Source organism: Leptonotus elevatus, chromosome 2 (genome assembly GCF_054856555.1).
Source record: "Leptonotus elevatus isolate MCC_2025b chromosome 2, RoL_Lele_1.0, whole genome shotgun sequence".
Taxonomy (NCBI): Eukaryota; Metazoa; Chordata; class Actinopteri; order Syngnathiformes; family Syngnathidae; genus Leptonotus; species Leptonotus elevatus.
This window is the reverse complement of record NC_141240.1, coordinates 38,515,951-38,527,866: the sequence shown is the minus strand read 5'-3', so window position 1 is coordinate 38,527,866 and position 11,916 is coordinate 38,515,951. Positions and strand designations below refer to the sequence as shown.

General features: G+C 40.0%; 1 protein-coding gene across 1 annotated transcript; it reads left to right on the top strand.

Moving 5' to 3' along the window:
* Positions 1-5,760: 5,760 nt before the first annotated feature.
* LOC147179933 (galactose-specific lectin nattectin-like) lies at positions 5,761-7,461 on the top strand. The gene is made up of 7 exons (XM_086066975.1): positions 5,761-5,894; positions 6,056-6,118; positions 6,270-6,291; positions 6,378-6,463; positions 6,676-6,813; positions 6,940-7,051; positions 7,187-7,461. Exons 1-7 carry the CDS (start codon positions 5,796-5,798, stop codon positions 7,249-7,251), a joined length of 585 nt encoding a protein of 194 aa, XP_085923101.1. The 5' UTR covers positions 5,761-5,795; the 3' UTR covers positions 7,252-7,461.
* Positions 7,462-11,916: the final 4,455 nt, after the last annotated feature.

Below are 11,916 nucleotides of genomic sequence, written 5' to 3'. Positions count from 1 at the left end.
TTGAACATTCAACCAATATTAACAGCAAAATAGCAGGCAAATTAATAAGTTATATGGGCTGTGGAGAGAAAATCATGCTTGCTAAACAAAACCTGATAAAGAAATAAACGATTTCAAAGGTTTGGATATGGAATTTTTCTTTTGTGACATCACTCCGAGGGTGTATCTGTCATTGCGCTTACGGTGCGTCAATAAGATTAAGCTTTTTCATGCATGCAATTATGCTTCAATAAAGGCGTTTACAACTTTACACTACTCAACAGGGGGCGCTGTTAGTTCAGACTAAGTTCAGATAAAACCTTGTAATGACTGAAAGTACAGGATTGAACAAGAGTTTTTCCCTGAAAGAAATCACGGAGCTCGAAATGATCTGTTCCAGGTTGAAAGGTGAAAACGTTCAAATACTTTTTTCCTTCTCTTCAATACTATACTAAACTACACGACACAACACTGCACTACTGAACTACACAACAAAACATTATACTAGTACATTGTTCTATACTACGTTTCACAACACCAAAGCACACAGACTATCCAGTCCTACCTAAACTAGTGATTTATCGCTTAAAGCTGAATCTGAATTTTCTCATTCAAAGTCCGAACATGTCATAGCATATTGTAGCATATAGCGCCTTGCTGTATCATGCTAGCAACAAACGAAAAAGGGAGTTTGCAAACGTTGAGTTTAGTGCTCGCTAGGATGTGGCTAGTAGTAACGTAGATGGATTTAAAATGTGACCAAAGAGAAAAAAATCATCCTTTGTTCTGCCACTGGCTGATTTATGGCGGGGGATCCGGAGGTTAAATGAAGTTCTTTTGTTGACAGGCCGGTGTAGGCTACTCTCCCGTCCGTTTCAATGAGAGAAGCGAATATGGTTTTGTAGACATATGTTCAAGATAACGCTTGACAAAGATGGACAATGATGTGTTTTTCACCAAAGGTACATTGAGTAAACAAACCACTGAAGTTGATTTGGTAATTTGGTGGCTAATGTCAATATGAATAGTGAATGCTAATCGTTGGTGTGGCACATTTCAGCTCATATCAAAGATCGGATTGAGATCAGGAGTCATTGCTAGCCATTTTAAAACAGTATTTTTTTTTTCCTTTTTAACCATTCCTGTGTGCTTTTGGATGTGTGCTTTGGTGGTTGTTCTTGCTGGAGGACCCATGACCTTGTTGCCTAACACTTGGTAGGACATGTCTCCCTATCATGTCTTGATAATTCTCTGATTTCATGATTTCTGTGATCTGATCAAGGCCCCCAGTACCAGATGTAGCGAAGCTTCATTGCGCTGTCTGTAATAAAACTGTTGGCGTTGTCAAAAAGCTCTATTTTTGTTTCATCCGTCCACAGAAGATTTTCCCAAAAGGATTGTGATTTGTCCAGGTACTCCTTGGCAAAGGTGAGCCATTCTTTTTTTTTTTTATGTCTGTCTCAGGAATGATCTTCACCCATGAAGCCCAGTTTTTGGTTCAGTGGTTGGAACCATGATCCCAGACTGTTCCAGGTTGGCTTTCAGGTCTTTGGATGTTCAACGTGGTGGTTTTTTTTCCACCATTCGCACCAACAATTTCTCTCCCCACGTCCATGGAGGTTCTTGACTGTTCCATGCTCGTCTTCTTAATAACATTACGCACTGCTGAAACAGGACTACCAAAATCTTTGGAGATGGCTCTATACCCTTGGGAGGTCTTGTGTTTGCGAATTATAGCACTTCTGATGTCCTCAGACAGCTCCTTTGTTTTCATGATTTTGACAAAAGGAAAAGCTGATAACAGGTGGCTTTTTAAAACATCAAAGTCGTCATTCATTGTTTAAGTCATGTCAATTCGGCACAGACAATTTAGTACAGGTAATTCTTATTTGTGATTTACCAAAGGTGAGTCATAATGTGTTTTCGTACTGATTTACAGGAAAGGGTGCCAGTGACAGAGGACATTTTAAGTTTTCTATTTTCTACGCCCATTGTTTATTGTTTTTATTGTTTTATTTTTAATCATTTGGTCATTCAGATAAATATAATAAAAAATCTAATGTTTTAGTTAACTCATTTTATTCAGAATATATTCCACATTATGTACTTTACTTTCATGGGTGCCAATAATGGTGAGCAGGACTGTAATTCGTTTTATTTTGTTTCTACGCCAGTCCATCAAAATATTGCTGTATGTAAAATGGTGGCGCAAAAAAAGTTGTGGGCACCTGCTGTGCGAAGTGCCTAGCAAAATCCTGGACTGCCTCGAGTATATCCAGAACTCAACTTCCACACGGATTTGTGCACTGGCAGCACATCCTTCTTGTCGTGGAACATCTTTGGCTCCTGATAAAGCAACGCAGTGTTCCAACTTATAAATCTTTTTCCGCCACTTCTTGGCCCCACCACTGATCACTGACTTTGTGGAAGCCGCGATTATCAGAAGCTAGCGTGTTCTCGGTCCCAAACACCAAATTTGGTCATTTCTGATAACGCAGCATGACAGAATTTCAAAACATGGGAAGAATTGGCCGCGCCTTGGTACTTCAAAGCCACGTACACAGAGGTGGGTGGTTGAAGGAGTTAACTTGAACAGCCGGTGATCAGAAATGTAAATTGTGGAGCCAAATTAGGCCCTCAACTAGCTGCTGTCACGACACCGGTTACGATGACACCGCAACAGGCTGACGCCTTGGGTGTGTTTTCAATCAAGTCATTATCAAAATTGTTACATTTCACGCAGCGATCGGGCCAATTACACTGGACGAGTAGCATACCAAACAACTTAACAGCACAGAATGGGTGTGTTGTGAACAATGACTCTAAAACAAAAGTCATTATATTTTCAAGGTGCGATGTTGAGTTGTTTGTCAGCCTGCGGTTGCTACGCCTTCTTTTTGCCGCAAAAGCTGATATGGAGAAAGACTGCAGGTCCCAGGCATCTCTTCAATGTTGGAAGTCTTGTGGGTGTGTGAACGTATGCTGCAAACGTTTCGTGTGCCACTGGACAGCTGCAGCCTCTTTTCCAACATGCTCATCGGTCAAACTGATTGATTGATTGAATGTATTTGATGCTGGCACAGGAGAGTCCAAATAAGAACTTCCCGTCATGTAAAACAAGTTCCACCCGGGATAAAAACACAATAAAGCCCGAGGGCTTCATTCCATTGTGGTCCTCAAAGTAAAAAAGAAAAGAAAAATGAGTCATAAAGCAATGAATTTCAAGCATTCACGTAAGAACTGTGTACAGTATAAGAGTTGATATAGATAAACACATTCATTTTTCTTTTAAAGTGCAATAGCACGTAAATAACTCCACTTTACTAAATGACATCATTACAGTAAATTGAAATACAAATAAATGTGTGTATTTCTGTATTGTTTTGTATCCAGCTTATAACTCATTCACTGCCATTAACTTCCAAAATGAAATATTAATACTATTTCTATTAGTTTCACATTTTTTCCTACTTTTGTTAAAAAGAGTATGAAAAACTAGAATTTTTTTATTGTACATTTAGAGCAGATATAACATTTGCGATTAATCGTGAGTTAACTATTGAAGTCATGCGATTAATTACAATAAAAAAAAATTATCGGCTGACGCCCCTCATTTTTAATAATCTTTTATTTTCTTAATCATACGACTTCACTAGTTAACTCACGATTAATCACAAATTTTATATAACGTACAATGCATTTTTTTTTAGGTTTTCATACTCTTGTTAACAAAAGTGGAAAAAAATGTGAAACTAAAAAAATAGTTCAAATAAATTTTTGACGTCTGGCGCCGTCAATGGCAGTGGATGAGTTAAAAGCAAAACCACTTGTTTTTATTTCCTTTGACAGCTTGTTCCATTCAACAATAAGAAGAAATTATTTTACATTTTAAATTTCCCCAAACCTCAACAGCTTCAATGCATCATCAAGTCCGTTCCACAATTTTACTACAGTACAAACTGAAATGCACATATTAGATGTTGGTCCTCACTTAACATGTTTCAAACATAAATAAACCCCGTCCCTCTTAATTGAAAGAAAAATTATCTAAATGTTTTCTGACATGGACCAAACCAGTCATTGAATCATAAAGGGGTTCACCCAGTTCGTTATAGGCCTGACGGGCTGCCAGGGTTTTTCTTGTCCCCCCCCCCCCCCCCCAGCCTAAACCTGAGACCGCCCCCCGATGTATTTTCAACGAACGGCAAATAGCAAACGTTGGATGTCTTTCGATGTGACGCACATCGTTCGTCGTCCTCCACCGCCGGCGACGCAGAGAATAAGCGAAGTGCGCATTACGTTTGCGCAAGCGTGAAAATCAAGTTAAGAAAAAGCGTAATCTTGCAAGCATTGTTTGATGGGTGGTAAAACGACAGGTGCACTTTGTGCCATTTTAACGGTCCTAATGGCGTTTACAGGCACAAAAAAACCACCATTGCAAAGCTCGAGAAGTGTACGCTTGTAAACCTCCGTTCACTCTTCAAAATTTTCCAGACAGAAAAGAAAGGTCCAAACGGACGTAAAAGAGGCTAAAATTGAAAATTTCTTGGAACACATTTATTTTGTCAAATATCCGGAAACCGAGGGAAGCATCACAACGCTTGCTAGCAGACGTGCAATGGAACCAATAGAGTGACGGTCATTTAAGAACCTGCTTCGAGCCCCAATTGACCCCCTCAATGAAGAAAGATCTTACCCGTCTCTTCCTTCGTGTCCCGATGTCCCTCCTCGGTCCGACTTCCGGTAAAGTGCACACATTCAACCAAATATTAAGCACTTAAATAAGCGTAACTGTCGCGTCCCGGCAGAGGGCAGTCAGTAAAGACACGCTATGCAATGCATGTTTGAAATAGATTCAATAAAAAACATCAACTTTCCAATGGTTGAAATTGTCCAAATAAGAGAACTCCATTAGTTTTCAACAAAAAGTTGCACCCCTCCCACTCCAACTTGATGAGTATTTTCCCGGGCCAAATAATGTCTGTCCGTCCATGACCATTTCCTTGGGTTTGTGCATTTTCTGCTCAGTCAATTTGAAATCATGTCAACGGATGTGAATTAAAACGTGCTTAAAAAAATAATAATCGGAAAATCAATTAATCGACAAAATAATCGATAGATTAATCTAATTTTGAATCTTAAATCAAATATTAAAATCCTTGTAATTTTGCAGCTACTTTGGGACCTTGTTTGAAATGATTTTTAAAAGTGAGCCACATTGTCATGTAAATTGTGTATTTCTCTACAGGTACGTTTTCAAAGTGCTCAGACTCCAGATGTGACTGTATTATGTGTTGTGAGCTACTGTATCTGTACTTTGAGAGCCTAACCACTTTGTTGACTCATTTTCTCTCTCAGACTTCACCAAATCACACGGCTTGGAGAACATCAGGGTGGGACATGGGAGTGTAGCAGTCCAATTGACTCAAAAAGTCAAAAGAACGTTTCCTCGTGCGCAACAGCACCACCCTTTGCTCTCCAACGCCTCACCTAACATTGCATTCCTGACTCCCTTCCTGGTTCCACTCCTCTCTAATGCTTTTAATTGACAACAAACAAAGGAGAACTTAGTGCAAGATTTTTTTAAATTTTTTTAATATAAAGTCTGAATAAATATAGATAAGATGATATTGCGTGAAAATCTACTGAAAATCTTTGGATTTTGAGGTGGTGGTTATTAAAACATATGTTATGAATCATACGCCGCTCCACATGACGGCCATCACTAAAAACAATATCAGTGCTAAATTGGACTTTGGGAGCTTTTTTTTTGTTGCTTTGGGGCAGTGGAGAACTCGTCAGACGCGTCACGTGACATGAGTGACGCGTTCAACATTCCAGAGCTGACATATAAAAGGAACGCTCGTCGCCGTCTTCCACACATCTTCTCAGCATCAAGCATCACGACAGCAAAGGTAACATGACACAACTTTTCAAAGAACCTTTTCCATGCTCCCTTTTCTGCCATGAAAGCCTAAAGCTGCGACTTTAGTGTTCAACATACAAAACCAAAACTTATGATATGTAAATTAAGCGTATAACATGACTTTTTTTTTTTTTTTCTGTCCTTGCGCAGATGGCATTTGCTCCTCGCTCTTTGCTTCTCCTGTGCGGGATCAGTGGACTTTTGACCGGAGTCGTAAGTGAAACTAAGAAACTTTAAATCCGCTTCTTTGGATGTTCATTAAAAGCTAGCATCTATCAGTTCCCAAATAGCTAAATACATTTAGCTTGGTTTGATAAGGACATTGTGCTTTTTGATCTGAACAATGTGCTCTTTGTCTTTACAGTGGTGTGTTGAAACCGTGACAGGTTGGTAACAGTGATTTCAACGCACATAAAACCCGAAGGTGTTGACATTTTTTGTTCTTCTAGCTAAAATAATGACTGTGTTGTAGTTCCTTGCTGTCCAACTGGTTGGGTTCGTTTGCGGGACCGCTGCTTCATCTACCAAGGAGCTGATTTAAATTTCGTCGCGGCAGAGGTATGGAAGAGTTTCAAATAGTAGCAGTGATGTAGTTCTAAATCAGTCTACTGCTATTAAAGTCCCTGATCCACCTTAGGTCCACATAGTGTAACATGTATGTACATGCTAGGAGACAGATGTATATGAAATCGCATTTCAAACTATTCCAAAACAGTCGACGCCCGACTCTTTATAAATGTGTTTTTTTTCTCTCCATCTTTCTCACTTAGGAAGCCTGCAACGGTTTGGGTGGCACTCTGGCCACCGTTCGAGATCCAGTGGAAAATGCCCTAGTTATGCAACTGGTTCGGGATGCTAATGCGGGCGACCTTGAGGACACCTGGATTGGACTCCATGATGCACTTGAGGTGAAACAGTGACTAGTGCGACATTTTAAATGGAATCGTGTGACTTGGGAGTGTTTTTGCCACATAGCGAAAGAATCTTATGTTAGGACTTTAAGTATTATTATCACATTGTGATTTATCTTGCAGGAGGGTACGTTTGTCCGGGTTGATGGCGTGAAATCCAAGTTCTTTGACTGGTCAGCTGGTCAGCCAGATGACTTTAATAACAACGAAGACTGTGCTGAGATTTATTCTATTGGTATGAATATGTTTTGTTTTCCTTTAAGTCTTTATGTGTATTTGTGTTTGGAACTTGCAATGATGCGAGTCAGATGTTTGACAAATGCCATTTGATAATTTCTCATACTTATAACCCTTTGTACGTTTCGTACAGGCAACTGGAATGATGACGGATGCACTGATCAGCAGCATTATCTTTGCTCCCTTGACCTGTGGTAAAGAAACAGCACTCCGAGTGTCACATCTGGAACTCCATGGAATATCTTTCCCTCCATTTTGATGCCTCCTCTTAGTCGAGATCAATTTTAAGTGGTGTCCTTGTTTAACTGGATCTACTATACAACATATCTTCTTCCTGTTCTTCTTCTACTCGTTTTCAAAAATTTTGGTATCTCTCCAATAAATGAAGGAATCTCTACGTGCACCAAATGTGTTTGTGTGTGTGTGTGCTGCTATTACTAAGTCCCATAAAGTCCACAGTCACATGTTTATCCCCTAAAAAAAACAAAAAAAAACTAAAACAAAAAACATATGACCAAACAGATAATGAGATTCACTCAGCAAAAAAAAGTTGTATATCACTTCTCTCCAACAATGTCCTAATATTACCATCCATCCAATACAAAATTATGAGCCAAACAGAGTGACAAAAAAAAAAAGAAGCAAACAAAAAAACTTTCACACGGTCACATCAACAAACTCCTATCTCACAACATTAACAGTGGTTTATGATTAAATGCAGCAAAAATGAGAAATGGCAAATGTGCTCAACGCGATATTTATCACACTGTGTTGGTACTGAGTGGTGGAACTGAAAGTTAAGAAATGCTCCACATCTCTTGGTTTAAGCCTGAGACTTACACCAGCACCGTTTATCACCGGTAGGCAGCCTATGGGTGGAACGAACCATTTCCGATGCAAATGGAGTGCTGTATTTTGTTGTTCAAAATATTATTTACTCATTAAGTACCGTATGCTTATACACTTTTGTAGCGTGTTTGAAAAAAAAAAAGGACAAGCATTACAAATGGTCTCAAATGTTTAGGATTCACTTTAAGGCTTCAAACTTGCATGCTGGAAACACAGGAAGACGCTTGCATGTCTTTACAAACACACTGACACACTTTACAAAAGAGCACTCCAGCACCTGCGCCTTGTCAGGAAGCTAAGGAAGTTTCAGTCAAAATATTGCAATTGTGATCTACCGGTACCCTGGTAGAAATTCTTCACTAGTAGGGATGAGCGAGTAGTACTAGCAAACTGAACAACAAAACTGTCATGCATAACGAAGCGCGTTGGCAAAATAATTGGTTCTCCACAAACTCAACTGCACCATCTGTATGGAAACTGGCCAGAAAACGGATTAATTTAAATAAATAAATAAATAAATAAATAATACATTTCACCTGTAATCACATTATGACAGTAGTATCAGAATGTGTGAGGTTTATTTTCAATCTGCTCTGTTTCCAAGCTGATATGGCCTGATACGTTTTCCCGTGCTCGCATTGGTTTAACTCCGGGACTGCGGCTTCCTGCCACACTCCTAAACACGAATAGGAGGTTCATCGAAAACTCCCAATTGTCCGTCGGCGGGAATGTGAGTGTGAATGGTTGATTTTCTATATCTGCCTTGAGATCGGCTCCAGCTCACCTCTTGAGGGTGAAGCACTATATAAAATAGTCCCGGGTGAAATAAATCTGCAGGGTAGTTAATCCCCAAAGGGCACTCCAGAAATTTAAATTTTGAACTCATTCACTGCCATTGATGGCATTTTTTTTTTTTTACATCGCTTCAGGCGTCGTAATTAATCGCATGACTTAAATAGTTAACTCACGATTAATCACAATTTTATATCGGTTCTAAATGTACAATTTAAAAAATCCTAGGTTTTCTTTTTATTTTGTATTTTTGGAGCAAGGATGTATATGATATAAACATATTATCTGAGAAAAGATGGTGGAGATGTGTAATTCCTTTCTGCTGCCACACACCCAAATAAAACGATTGGTTGTGAAGTTGAAAATCGGGGTTATGCCATAGGGGAGAAAGCCCGCAGGGCTCCACTTGGGCTTTTGTCATTTCTAGTGCCTTCCACCAGGCAGTCAGGGTGGCGGAAATCATTGGATTTTTAAAACAGTTATGTCGCTTAATCGATGTTGTAATAAAGAGTAAATCTAGAAGTCTGAGGTTATCACAATCCTTCTGTTCTAGTTCTTCTAGTTATTCGTTCTATTAGAGAAATAAGAAGATTATTCCAGCGCTCCAAGTCACTATAAATGCTATCCAGAAGTGGAGTGAAGTTTAAATGGATTAAATCAGTTAATTTACCTATAAGAATATTTAGATCACTTTTAGGGGTTTAGTTTCAATAGTAGTTTTGAAAATTTCAATTAGAACGTTGCAGTATGTATGTTTACAGTTTGTAACATAGAGACTTCTTCAGTTGCACGTGGTAATTGTTGGTCCTCGTGCGTTGAGGTTGAGGTGGGAGGATTTTCCATTTCAAACTGGACCCTGGCATCCTCCAGGTTTTGAGAATTCCGAATTGTGAGAGAATAGTTAAGTCCAGGGTTCATGTCCATAAATGTGTTATTTTTCTCCATTATTTTACTTTGTTCATTCTTTTTCTCGCATTTCCTTTCGTCGCTACGGTTTGATCTGTCTTGGCATTCACCACCAGGAAGTGCCCTTAAGGCGTGATCGCAGCCATTTAACCATGACTGACGCAGGCTTTTCAGGCGGCCTGCGTCGACCGCTTAAATCCTGGACTGGGACGCATCCAACATCTTTGATGCTGAGCCGGTCGGCGCCAGTGCCGAATTGGAACTCGAGCCAAAATGAGCACCTGTTGTCGGGCCGTGCCGTGTGTTCTCTGGATTATCCAGATACATCCAGACTTGGTGTAAGCACAGCCATGTAGGATACGTGAGACTTGAAATGTACTGTACGTGGAAATAGCGCTAACTCAGATCAGGTCTCACAAGAGTACACCCCTCTTATATTTTTGCAGATATTTCATAATCGTTTCATGGGACAACGCTAAAGAAATGACACTGAAAAGTAGTCAATGTACATCTTATATAGCAATGTGAATTCATGGTTCCCTCTAAAATAACTCCCAACACAGCCATTAATAGCTAAACTCCTGCCAACAAAAGTGAGTCCACCTCTATGAGAATAAGTTGTGTGGCCACCATTATTTTCCTCTCTTGGGCATGGAGTTCACCAGAGCTTACAGTCTGCCATTGAAATCCTCTTCCATGACCACATCACGGAGCTGGCAGCTATTTGAGACCTTACGCTCCTCCAACACCCGTTTGACGATGCCCCAGAGATGTTGAGTAAGGTGTAGGTCTGGAGGCATGCCTTGGCCTGTCTATTACCTTTACCCCCGAGACGCTTTAGCATGGCAGTGGTCCTCTTGGAGGTGTGTCTGTGGTCATTATCATGTTGGAATTCCCCGCGATCCCCGTTATCAGAGGGAGTGGATCATGCTCTGTTTCAGTAAATCACAGAACATGTTGGCATTCATGGTTCGAACTGTAGCTCCCTAAATAATGCTGGAAACACTCGTGAAGCCGGCCACGGTTTGGCTTGAGCCAGAGGTGCTTCAACTCAAATGCTCCCGGGACCTCCTTTATCTGCTGGTTGAGTAGAAGCACCTTTGGCTAAAACCAAATGTGCAGCAGGGTTTTTAATTTCTGGACTTGAATGTTCCACCTCTGCTTGACTATATTCAAGACACACGTGTCTTTGTACCCCTCACCTGGTTCCCACCACACGTTCTTAACCCAATCTGAACCAAGTTCAAATGTATCTTGGTCTCGTCACACCACAGGGCATGGTTTCAGGAAGCCATATTCTTAATCTTTTCACTTAGACGTGTGCTCACTTTTGATTTAACTATTAATAGCAGTATTTTTAAGCTGTTTCGAGAGAACCCCAAAAAATTACACTGATTTATAACCTTCACACTGACTGAAATTTAATTGTGTCAAAGTGTGATTTTACCAGTGCTGTCCCATTAAATATCTAAAAGAAATGTGAAGGGGGTGTACTCACTTTTTGGAGATACTGAGTAAAAAGTACAAAAATAGAAGTTGCCCCCACTCTCTCAATGTCTCGGCATCCACGTGTTAAGGAGTGTATGCATGTCTACGGTGAGATGTAACAGGTTCTTTGTCTCGCTCAAATTGGTTGGCGTAGTTCAACAGGACAAGTGGCATACCAAAGAGCCAAGCAGCATTGACGTTGCATGTACAGCTTGAAATGCTGCAACCTTTCACAGATGTTCACTGGAATTCATTTAGCGTGGGTGTGCCATCAATTATGAAGATTTTGCGTCACTTGCTTATTACCGTTTTCCAACTTGTTGGACGTGTTGTTCAGTTTTCATCAGGCTAGGGATGGTCTTTGCATGAATCATCAAGGCAGAACTTAATTGGACTTCACCTCACCTGCGCCACCCAATACTTGGCGCAGAAATGCTTTTGATGAGCGGCGCTGCAGGCCCTCAATGGTTTTCAGATCTTGTGAAGTGACGTGAACATTACTACACTTTTTCCTGTGCGCTATTGCAGCAAACTGATGCCATTTGCTTGCAGCCATCTCAAAATAAACAATGTAGAATGTTTTGTCTTTTTTTTTTTCAGCTTTAAAGCATCGTACATATTGAACTACTCAAAAAACAAAACAAAAAAAACGCCTCATTTCGTCACCCTCATAAAAAAACAGCCAAAGTCGTATTTTGATCAGTATACTGGCCACCTCTGCTAAAATCAGCCAGTTCAACAGATTATTCAATTCTACCCCTGAAATTTAATTATTAATAAATGTAAAATAAAATCTGGTTCAGTTTTTTGTGTTTCTGGGGAAAACGA